Raw genomic sequence first — 12,759 nt, 5'->3', positions numbered from 1 at the left:
GTGAAGCAGCAAGAAGACACACACATGCACATACACACTGATCATAAAACATCTCAGAGTCAAACACAAAGATCTACTTTTCTGCTATGTGTGTAGATGATGAGCAGTCTAAAGACCATTGTGGCAGGCCACTGATATTGATTATACTCACTTTGAACAAGCTCCTGGGAATTTTTGTGTGTGCGTAATGTCAGGCTGACATTTGTATTTCTCAGGGTTTGGTTGTCTATTTTTAGACTGATGTCATATCCATATGAGCAGCTTTAAGCTAAGGTTGTTGCCCTAAGGGTGAGGCTGACATCTTACACAAATAGAAGAGCGGTGAATAAAAGTGTGAGTGGGCTTTTACATGTGTGAGTGTGTGCAGCCTTGTTATCCCTATGATTGTTTCATGAATAGTGTGTGTCGGCGCAAGACATCCTTCAAAGTTCAGCTCCCTGAACCCAGTAGGCCAGATGCTGCAGATACACACACATATAACTACAGATATACTTTGACATATCTTTCGTCCACATGCATACAATCATGAACTCACAGTGTGCATGTGTACAATTAGGAGCTCCAGACTGAACTGTAGATGTTATTGATGATGGTTCGGGGAAGCGTATCGCCCCCTCGCCCACCATCCCTTCCTGCTGTCAGCGGAAAGCCCTAAGCTTCTCTGTCGACCTGGAATCACATCCCACAATGCAGCTCTCTGTGCACCACAGCAATCCCACAACGCAGCACCAGTGTCCATCCGCTCCTCTGCTCGCTCCACATGGCGCCAGCAGTCAGATTACAGCGCCATGACCTTCCTATGCTGAATTACTTCAAAATGCACTCATGTTTTCAGTTAAGAGGTTAAATATGGTTCCTCTCCGATGGGAATTCACTGTGTACCTAAGGAACAGTGAGTAAAATGTCCTTTAACATAGATAGGATATACTGACATCGGATCTCCCTTTGCAAAAAAGCAAAAAGGAACAACAGTGGAAGATGCCAAAGGTTAAATAAATATTGAAATAGATCTACATTAACTTTTATATTTATCTATATAACATTGAATTATGGTCTTATGTGATGTATTAACAGGATGTTTTACTGAATAGGGTTAGTGCCTGTCATGTCTTTGTTACATTACACTGAGGTTACATCTGATTCTTGTGTTTAGTTGAAGCGCAGATGTCGACATTACATTACAGTCAGGTGTTTCCTTGAACTAGGAAAGAGCTAAGCTCATCTATCTCAGAAGTATAGCTTCAATCATAATCACTCACATTCATCCTCTACATGTAAACAACACCCTCCCCAATATCTCAGACAGGATCCAGGCTCAGTGTGAGGTTGCCCCAGGTCAGGCTGTGCTGGAAATATAATTGACCACACACACCCACACACACACACACACACACACACACACACACACACACACACACACGCACACGCACACGCGCACGCACACACACACAAGCACACACATCTGTTCAATTGTGAGTTGTTTGGGAAGATGACTCCCCGGTTGAGATAGTTTTCCTCTTCAGGAATAGGGGAGCAGAGAGTGCAGACCCTGAGCATATGCTGACTTAAACTCATCCTTCTTGTTTAGACAGTTAACAGAGAGAAAGTCAGAAATGTTTATCAGGCTGAACTGAAGCTTTAGCATCGTCATCAGCAGCATTTATAAGAAGATTCAGTATAGGCTTGAACTGGTAAGGCTTGTGTTAATGCTTGTTTCAACTCTTTTGGGTTGAGGTGTAGGTATTAATCAAATTTGAATAGTACAATAACAACTGTGAGGAATCAATGAATAAGAAAAGTGGAAGGGAGGAAAAAAATCTCTGTGTGTGTACGTGCGTTTACGTGCGTGGATGGTGTTTTGGCACTGACCCTCACTAAGCAGCTACTCATCACACACACGCACACATGCACATACGCACGCTCGCACGCACGCACGCACGCACGCACGCACGCACACACACACACACACACACACACACACACACACACATACACACACACACACACACACACACACACACACACACACATACATATATAAGCACTAGTAATACTGATACAACAGGAGGGTTCAAGGCTTGATCAGCAAACACATATGAAAACAGGTCTGGGGATGGGTTCGTTTCTATCAACATAAGCAGGGTGCAGTGGTTGGCCAGCGAACATACAACACACACACCAACACGAAATCTCTCTCATCTTTCCTCCACCACTTCCAGTCTTTGAGAGGGTCAGTGAGCGAGTCCAGAGATGTAACTGCTACCACTTGGAGAGAGAAGCAACAGGTGATAGATTAGCTAGAACAAATTGGAACCATTATTCTCCTGTGTTCCTGGATCTCGTCAAGCTATGGGTACGTAGAAAAGTTGTCAGTTACTGTATACAAGCCTGTGCCCCTCCGAACCATCCAGAACCTCTTAATTTGAGTCAGATGCTATTTGAGGCGTGAGTCACTGACCCTACTTGGTTTGAGGCTTTTTTTTGACAGTGGGATTCTACAGATACCCCCCCCAAAAAGATGATTGGGCCTTACAAACACAGACATACACACATACCCTACACACATGGACCCTGTGCAATCGGACACAGTGTCACCTGTGTCAAACTCGGGGTTCCTGATGTCAAGAGTCAAGCGTAACAGTCAGCTAGAGAAATCAAAGGTGAGGTTGAAATGAAAACAATGTTTGTGGTGGTAGCACATATAGAGCCAACACCAGGTTCAAAGTGGGGACGGCATCATGCATGACATCTCCAAAAAGGCACAGTTACTTGGGTAATAAGCATATTTGATCCGCCCCACCACTTGCACAGTTTTATAAAAGTGTGTGCTGTGCCAGACTTTGATCTTCAGCGCTAATAGAGGCTGACACTTGAGAAGGGCCAGTCTATGATTCCCCCCAGCATGTTCACATTAAGTCCTGTTCTTTAAAGGTATGAGAACACCAACACCGCCTCTCAACCTCCAGGCTTGATGCCTGCTCCTTGCACAGGCTTCACTGACAGCCTCCAGCTGAAAATAGCCAGTAGTCGTACGGCTGAAGCAATGTGTGTCCAATGAAAACACTCATATGTGTTACAATGCCACTGCTGGAAAAGCCCACTTGCTCTGCTCTGCAATGAAAGTTCCACCACTCCACCAATAATTGATATTTCTTCACTTTAATAAGTGGTGGTGGTGCACAGACGCTCCGGCTGATTTCACACAGCCAAATCAACTCATTCAGATACTCAGTTTGAGTGACAAAGGTTTTTTTCTTCTGATGTTTCAAAATATTGTCAGTCGTCTGGCCAACAAACATAAAAAGTACTGAATGAAAACATATGATCCTTATTTGCATGACTTGCAGTGAATGTCCTTGCTGCATACTCATTATTCTCACATTGGCGACGAATGCTTAAAGATGTTTGTGGTAGCTCAGTTTATAAAGAAACTCCTCTAAACATGTAAAGAAAGGGCATGACTTAGTGTTGCTTGTATCCTCCAATATGGGGAACAGCTATGCATGATATGGATCTGCACCCATTCACGTTTTTCGATGCAAAAGAAAATATGTGGTAAAAATAATCCCAGGCCACCAAATGTATACTGTACAGGTAATAAATCCTTTAGCACCACACCAGAACTGGCCGGTGTCTGGGATAGGAAGGGTTTTTCAAGGGGGGGGGAGGCTCGGGATGGAGGACAACTGATAATGAAGTCCAGGTCTCTCGGTGCAGAGAGCCAGGGAAGGCTTGTGATCACAGACAGCTTGATGTGATTACAGAGGGGGAGGGCTTGATTAGATTGAGGGGTGGAGGAAGAGCAAAAGATAGAAAGGCCTGAAAAAGAAGCAGAAGGATATGCTGCATAAAACAGAGGCAGAAATATAACATGTGAAAGGAGGAGGGAGGGGAACCTGGAGGAACAGCTGCACAAAGGCTATTTATTCCACCGCTGGATCGTTTCCTGGTGATAAGTCAAGTGGAAATGATAAGCTACACTGCACAGCAAATTCCACCTGTCTGTCCTCCAACTCCTCTCTCAACCCCTCTCTCTCTGTCATTCTTCCATTTGACCATGTGCCTCACTTCCAGTGGTTTAAATTAGAGAATCCTGAGGACAGAGGAGGCTCTTGGCAGTTCTCCCACTCATGTCATGCAGTTCTCCTACCTGGGAAGGAGACAGATGGGAGGCCTAAACCCTTAAAAACCTCTCTAAACACTGGTGCCTCCATGAGACCTTGAAAAACAGCTGCGCTTGTTTTTGGGCTGCTTCTCTCTCCCATCATCATGAGCAAGTGGAAAAATGGGATAATGGAAGTGGTTTAAAAAGGCATTGAGTTAATTTGTGTGTCTCTGTAAATCCCATTCAAGTGTTTGAAGGCTGCAGAGCTCCATAGAGCCAGAGCGAGATAGAATGAGGAGTCTTGGATTTGTGTGGCTGGCATGAATGAAAGATTCTCTTCTGCTATTCCACAATGTCACGTTAGGATGTTACAGTGAAACCGATCGTTATTGGGTTTGTGCAACAATATGCACATAAGACGAGGCAAAAAAAGAATGAGACAGCTGTGTGTTCTGACTAACCCTCAGAACACACACAGAACCTGGTGGGAAAGTGTGTGTACTTCTGAATGTGCTTCTGTTATGAGGTAGCTTTGGTTTGTCTCCACAATAAATCAATGTTTTCACTAAGCACTTACATATATACTCTTCATATATACACTTTTATCCGTGGTCTTTTCACTTTACCCTTATTGTCCGGCTTTTATCTCTCTCCACAGCTGAGCTGAATGTGGAGCTAGCTCGCCCTCTGAAAATCAACCCCACCCTGGCTAAGCTGGAGCAGGCTAAAGCATACCTGATGAAAGTCCTGCCAAACCACACCTGGGGAACCTCCAGTAACCCTCCTTCTTCTTCCCCCAACCCCTACTCCTCCCCTGCCAAGACTCTGCCCAGGCCCCCCCCTGCTCACTCAGAGGCCTCCGCCCTGGGGAAGGACAGTGTCAGGGCTCTGGCGCTTTCCTTCCACAAGGTCTCTCTCAACACTGCCCAGATTGTGGTAGTCATGGAGACAGAGGCCCATCCAATGAGGCCCAGTGTGACCGCAGCAGTGTCTGCCATGACAGGAAGTCTGAATATGAAGTCAGGGCCAAGGATCGAAGGTGAGTAAAACCACTACAGCTTTTGCAACAAACTAAAAAATGACATTATGCTGGCAGGGAAACACAATAAATACAAATGAGATAAACACAAGGCCCAGTTAATGAACACAGGATGCAGGATCCCCTGTGATGCAGTGAAGAAACATCAGATCATATGTGTGTTATCTGACCACTGTTTGAGGGGCCAGCCACTACTAGATGTTATATTCTGAATCCTCCGTGACCCTGTGGTCACCTTCATCTTCAAACCAGAACTGTAAAATAGTTGTAAGTTAAAGCAGTTAACAAAAATGTTTTGTTGGTCTGCACAGTGTGACATTGTTGTCAATAGTCCAGGGTAGGCAGAACTATGGAATTGGCCAGCCAGATGTTTCAAACGAGAGACAATTTAAAGAAATAGTTATGTATAATGCTAAGTTTCAGTTTGTTTATTCAAGTTTGTGCTCCCCAGCTTCAGGCTGTCAAAACGTGTTCTCTTTTCTCCAGCCCCCTGCTGAGACTCCTCTGAGTCACTCAATATCCATGCGCTTTTACTCCAAAGTAATAAGGGCCTGGACCTTAAATGACTTACTTTATTATTTCTTTCATTTTTTCAATGTGAAAATGAAAAAAAAGAAAAAGTGATTTTGCTGCATTGAAAAAAAGATATTGCCACTCAAGATATTGCTGTCAAGGACATTCTGGAAACAGGTGGAGCTACATTGGAAACAAATGCAATGACTTCACCCCATTTGGTAGATTTGATCATCTGTTAGAGAAACCACGAATGTAGGTCTCAGTAATGCACTACTCTTTTTTTTTACACATGCTAGCAAAGCCCTGATCTGCCAACAAAGGGTTTGTCACAGACCCGGCGCCAGAACAAATTTAAAGGGAGGGCATATGATTTTCATGGGAGGGCACACAAAACCGTCATGTGCTGCGGGCCTGCGGCACAATATATATCAAACAGCAAGGCCAACAGCATTGCGCAAAGACGCACACTTATCGCAAATACATACACAAATAAAGGGCAACATAGAAACCACTTTTGAAACATTGTGTGCGTGGCAGCACAAACACTGGTAAATCACGGGCAAGGCACACTGGTTAAGGATGGCAGCCTCCTCATCATTGCACTCGGAGAGAAATAGTAGAGACGGAGACGATGAACTGCTGTTAGTTCTATTATGGCATTTTGCATGTCGTGAGAGGTGTATGTTGCTGTGTGGGGAATGCTTTCCATTATTTTGGCCAACTCTGCATCTTTGTGCAGCGTATACTCAAACAGCGATAGGAAGAGCCCACTGCCTGACTCAGACATGCTGTGGAGTGAATCGTGGTCACCTCTGAGAAGGAGTTGGTTGACAGCTAAAAAAGCTATAATATCAACGACAGCTGACACGTAATAACGGTTCCGTGCCAGCTGATCTGCACCAAAGTAATCATTTCCTTATTTGTTTCCTCGCGTATCTGTCTCTCTCTCCACAAACTCTCACATTAAATGTATTCTTTTGATGTGGCATGCCTTAGCAGTCCTTTATCAGTCTGTAATGCGTGTTTCCAGTCGCAAAAACCTTTGACAGTAAAAGCCGCATCAGATGAAGACGTATTTACTTTAAACTGTCGACAGGGGAAACAAAAGGCTGCGTCTGCTTTTAACTAATATTCAAGCCATGGTCTGTTGTTGTACCATGCAGTGGCAAAAGTGCGCTTCTTTCCTGAAAACAATCTCCCTGGATAATGATCCAGTTTCACCTGGTTGGGTTTATTAACCCCAAGATCATCTGTGGCTGTTGGTCTTTGAGCGGTTGCTGGCCCAATAGTACCTGTTGATGTGCTGCAAGGTAGCGTCTGTAGTGGAGGCACCGGCACGGAGGAGGAGGAGGAGGAGGAGGAGGATGCTGGCGGGTGTGGTACAGGGTTTGGCAACGCAGGTGGTGATGGTAGGGGCACAAGGAGCTGTGCATCAGAGGATAGCGTTGGTGGTGGCCGCTTTGATGAGTCAAGGCTTGGGCTCGCTAACTCAGCCCCGGGGTTTGCCGAGGTCAAGCTTGTGACATTAAGGCGTGCTGCTGCAACGGCAGGTGCAGGGTCGCCAGCAGCACCATCGGCTGCAGTTCTTTCATCGCTATTTCGTTTTAATAAATCCTTAGACCTTTTAAGCCAATTTCTGATGTCCATTTTGTAATTCAAACAGAAATGGGAGTCTACAGAATGCACAATAAACAATAAACAAATCCAGAATAGGCGGCAGAGTGTGACGCTGTGATTGGTCTAAATGTGGACGAATCACAAATCACAACAGACACATGAATTTATTTGAGGTAGCCTGTGATTTTTTGTTTTAGTTACTATCTGACATCACATACATCGTAGCATAAAAGTTCACAGTTTATTTATAATTAGAAAATAAATATTTTTAAATTTTTATAAATAATAAAAATCATGTTTATTGGGGGAGGGCAGGAATGTCAAATGGGAGGGCCTGGTCCTCCCACGGCTCCGGGCATGGTTTGTCAGTAAACTGTAAAGTGAGAAGTTTGTGTTAGTCTTGGATCTAAAGTTGTTGTTACTGCTGTGTGTCTGTTTGATTGCAGGGTTATGTGTGTATTGTATGGGCCTGAGAGAGAAAATATATTTTCATGAGTATGTGTGAGAGCGAGATGTTTGTTTTGGTGTTAAGACCAAACCCTGCCTTCATCATCACCACTGACTGTTGTCCAGGAGGCATCCCACTGTTTCCATTCCAACAATCAGAGCTGCTAATGCTAATGTAAATTAAAAAGCTTCCAATTATTTTTGCTGTTGGGTGTGAGCCGAAGCACTGTAACAGAGGATCAGAGATGTTTGCTTTGTGTGTCAGAGTTGTATTTGTTGTGTTGGCATGTCTCCTAAGTGTGACAGCTGATGGAAAAGGGAATGGAAGAGAGTGAGGGGCTGAAATGCCAGATACAGGCGACAGCATTCATGATTGTGTGACTAGATGGTTTGTGGACCGGGGTTGCAGGGGGAACAAGGACAGAGCCGGGCTCCCTAAGTGCCTGCATGTGTTTGACAGATGTTATTATATAGGGTTACTTCAGATCAAATGATTGCAGAAAATGTTAATTAAATCCTCAAACAATTTGCACTTTGTTTACTCAAATCTGCATAACTGCACAGTGACATAATATTCAGCGCTGCTGCCTGCTCTGATTCTTACCAGCTTTCAGCTTTCATCCAAGTTTGATGTGTTGGCTTGGATAAACAAAGTTGAAAGTGTGCAATGGAAAAATAAATGGAGTTTAAAGACAATTGTACTAATATGAAAGCTAATCCCCTCCCACTGACTTTGCTTTCATGTGACTATTTATAGTTGATTCTCTTTCTTTGCACACATAAATACTTTTCAAAAGAAATGTGTTAATAGTAGTTGTTTTTAATTTGTTTGCAGTAAACACAGGGAAGGTATGAGCGTACATAAATGATTTGTATATATTTTGCCCTGCAGTTCCCAGCACTTTGAAACAGGGCCACAACTTCTCTGAAGACATTCAAATGAAACTGACGCAGATACAATGTTGGGACCAGGACCCTGGTGTTTGTTGACATCCATTGGATCATTCCTCCCCAGTTTGGCTCCAATCTCTTTGAAATACTGTTTGTTGTAACGGCCCAAAAGAACACAAGGTCACATAGGTTTGTTCGGAACAAGACATAATACGACTTAACTGCAATAAAACTAATGCTGTCATCATGTAGGGCAAACGCTTCATTTATCTTTGTATTAATATGTTCAATTAAAGAGCTCTCCGAGTTAGATCTAATTGACCTCTCATTACATTACATTACATTGCATTTAGCTGACGCTTTTATCCAAAGCGACTTACAATAAGTGCATTCGACCAGGAAGATACAACCTTTAAGAAAACAGAATCATATAAGTACATCAGGTTTCATAGAGCCAAACATTTCAAGTGCTACTCAACTGGCATTTAGAAAGCCAGCCCTTTATTAGTATATAAGTGCTTTGTTAGTAATTCTGTCGCTCGAAGTGGAGTCTAAAGAGATGAGTTTTCAGTTTGCGTCGGAAGATGTGTAAGCTATCTGCTGTCCTGATTACAATGGGGAGCTCATTCCACCATTTTGGAGCCAGGATAGCAAACCCACGTGTTTTTGCTGACGGGAACTTGGGTCCCCCTCGCAGTGCGGGTGCAGCGAGCTGTTTGGCTGATGCAGAGCGGAGTGCACGTGCTGGGGTGTACGGTTTAACCATGTCCTAGATGTAGGAAGGGCCAGATCCATTCGCAGCATGGTACGCAAGTACCAGTGTCTTGAAGTGGATTCTAGCAGTTACTGGAAGCCAGTGAAGGGAGCGGAGGAGCGGTGTGGTGTGGGAGAATTTGGGAAGGTTGAAGACCAGACGAGCCGCTGCATTCTGGATGAGCTGCAGAGGTCTCATCATTTTGCTTCCTTTCTGAGAGCATGATGAAACAATGTGGAGTAACACATATTGTAAATTTCTATGGCACCAAATGCCAACACATAGGATCTGTTTTTCATGTTAATAAGTGTTTTAAAACTAATGTCAGAAGCTATCTTGCTAAACAACATATTTGTCTCACCTTCATTTTGTCTTTTTTATTTGTTATTGATAACTTAATAGTTGGGTCCAGGACCTCAATCCCGTGACCATTCTCTGGCTAACATGTTTTGACGATTGATTTGACATCTATGGACCTTTTAGAAAAAATTTAGAAACACGGTCCCTCGAAAATTTGCCGGCATTTTTTGCTAGGGGGCCAAATCCACAATGGCCGCCGGCGCCATCTTGAAAAATGTACTTTTGAACCAGAGCACCTACAATCAAGTGTAAATACACTTTTTGCACTGAATCTACCATGGGGAAACCGATTCTGACATCAGTTTGACGATAAAATGTAGTTTTGACTAAAATATCCAAGATGGCCGCCAGCGCCATCTGAAAAAGTAACTTTTGAACCCCATCACCTACAATCAAGTGTAAATACAGTTTTTGCACTGATTTGACCATGGGGATTCCGATTCTGACATCATTTTGACGTTATAACATCATTTTTACCCAGATATCCAAGATGACTGCCATATGCTGGAGTGAAAAGTAACATAAAATGAAAGCGAAGGCACCACTCGACCGAGAGCTTTTAATCAAGAATGAGCATTATATATATACGAATAATTATACTCATTGTGTATTGTACATTCAATTATACATTGTACATTTAGCTAATTGTGTCTTATTTTTATATATTTCCAGAGACAGAGTGATCAGCATATGAACAGCGTATAAACAGCACAGCTTAGGACGATGTCAAAAGTTCCATGTGTTCTTCAGTGTGGAGGGTTTTGCGATAAAGCCGCCGGTGCCATTTCTGCAGCTGTGTGGGCCAATCTTGAACAGAAGGCGCTGTTATGGAGTGGTCTGGACAAGTTCGGGACCGTCCATTCAACCGTGGATTGGGGTAAAGGTCACAGTGGACAATGTGTCCATGATACGTGTAGGTTCACCCTATCAAGCGCGAAGAAACTGGAGCAGGCCATCGAAAGAAAGAAGAAACAAGAGGTTGAATGCCAAGCTCAGTCATCATCTGTGTCTGATGTTCCTTCTCCAACTGCACCTCCAGCAGCCAAACGACTGCGATCTACTCTAGGGGCGATACACGATAAAACCAAATGTGTTTGGTGTTGCAAGGCGGAGACGACCAAGCACCCAGAATCAAAGCTGAATCTCATTTCATATGATCATGCATGGGCGGCCTTTAAGAGTCATACAGTGGCCCTGTACGATCCGGTGATGCATGACAGAATAAACTGCCTGATTGATTCTGCAGGTGATCAACCCTACGCACTTGAGATTAGATATCACCATAAATGCTGGTTGAAACATGTTCGTACATATCAGAAGATGACTGATGACGACAAGCTACCACTCATGAACAATGTAAGTCTGCGCGAAGCTCAGACCATCTTCTTCGACCATATCAGATGTATTATCTTTGAGGAACATGAGCTACAGTCACTGCAAAGCCTCCTCCGAGACTACAGCTCGATCGTGTCTCGGTATGGCTTCCAAACATCTGGAGTCAAGTCTTCCTACATAAAAGACATCCTGATCCGGGAATTTGAGGACAAGATTGGATTCCATTCCCGCCCTCAGAAGAACCATAGTGACCTAGTTTATGACACATCTGGGTGTGGTTCATATGTCGAAGCAGCGCTATCCTCCATTGGTGTTAGCAGTGAGCAGCTGGTGCACAATGTGGCCGCCCGACTGCAGGCTGATATCAAGGCAGTACAACTCGTCCCGTGGCCGCCGAGAGTTGATGAGCTTGAGGAGGAAGAAGAGCTCTCCCCTCTCATGGTACAGCTGCTATCGTCTTTGCGGGGCAAGAAGGAGTTAGATCTGTCTCCCAGCACACTCTCTCACGTCAATCATCACGCAGTATGTCACAAAGCGACCAACTACTACCACCATCAATGCCACAGTCACCCTTCATGGTATAACTCGTAGCAAGGAGCTCGTCGACTCCTTTCACAAGCTTGGAATAGGTATAAGCTACCCCAATGTGCTCCTGCTGCGAGATATCTGGGCTATGCATGACCTTGAACGATGCGCAGTGTGCCCCAACGAGATCGCGGAGGGGAAGCCCAGTGTTAGCATTATCGACAACGATGACTTCCACAACGACACGCTGACAGGAGGGGGCACTGCACACCGTACTAATTGGATGTTCCTGCAGCGTGTCGAAAATCGTGTGCAGGATGAGGTCGAGACAAACATCCCGGACGACCAGGATGTGGATGCACGTATCAAAGATGCCAAGACTGTTTCCAAAGCATTGATAGAGAAAGTATCCGAGCTGCAGGCGGTTAAACCATACAAGACCATCCAGCGTGGTGAGCCTCCCATCCGCCCAGAGCCTGATGCTGCCTCATCAAGTACAGATGCTCAGCGCAAGCGGAGCATTATTCATGTACTTGCTCGTACTGACGAGAATGGCGACCGCCCTGATGCACACAATCAACCTACCTAGCGCGCCACCCTGCCCTGAGGAAGCATCCGTCTCCACTCGGGCATGGGTGGGAGCTGGTGGGTGGCCGCTGTCGCCCTGTTCGTCACACACTTCCTGCTCTTCCGGTGACCCTACCTGCACCAGGAGAAGCTGACGATAGCGAAGAAGATGACAACGAATGGGATGAAGACGGATCCAATGATGAACAGAGGAGCGTATATTCGTCGGAATCTGATTCTTCCGAATGCAGTGCATCTGAAAGCTCCGATTCAGATTAGATTAACCATATAGCTTGGCTTCCTAAGCTACAGAACATTATCAGTGACGTTTAAGTTAGAAATGTATGCAGTACTGTGATTATTTTCATTTATGGAAGTACCATATTATGTGACAATTACACATTGTATAACTGTTTTATAAGTTTGTTTTCATTTGTTTTTAGTTACAACTATTAAAGATAGATTTTGTTATCATACACTATGAATTGCTTTCATTTTATGTTACTTTTCACTCCAGCATATGGCAGCCATCTTGGATATCTGGGTAAAAATGATGTTATAACGTCAAAATGATGTCAGAATCGGAATCCCCATGGTCAAATC

The 12,759-nt window shown here is 44.2% G+C and overlaps 1 protein-coding gene across 1 annotated transcript in view; it reads left to right on the top strand.

Annotated features, from left to right (window-relative positions):
• The window catches only part of vps13b (vacuolar protein sorting 13 homolog B), a 460,668-nt gene that overhangs the window by 343,032 nt on the left and 104,877 nt on the right, over nucleotides 1-12,759 (top strand). Inside the window, 1 exon segment of the mRNA XM_079694034.1 lies at nucleotides 4,764-5,144. Coding sequence (XP_079550160.1) covers nucleotides 4,764-5,144 — 381 coding nt within the window.

The sequence above is a fragment of the Notothenia rossii genome (assembly GCF_949606895.1).
Source record: "Notothenia rossii genome assembly, chromosome: 7".
NCBI classification, from domain to species: domain Eukaryota; kingdom Metazoa; phylum Chordata; class Actinopteri; order Perciformes; family Nototheniidae; genus Notothenia; species Notothenia rossii.
Note: the sequence above shows the minus strand (reverse complement) of the source record. Positions and strands in the feature narration are given on the sequence as shown.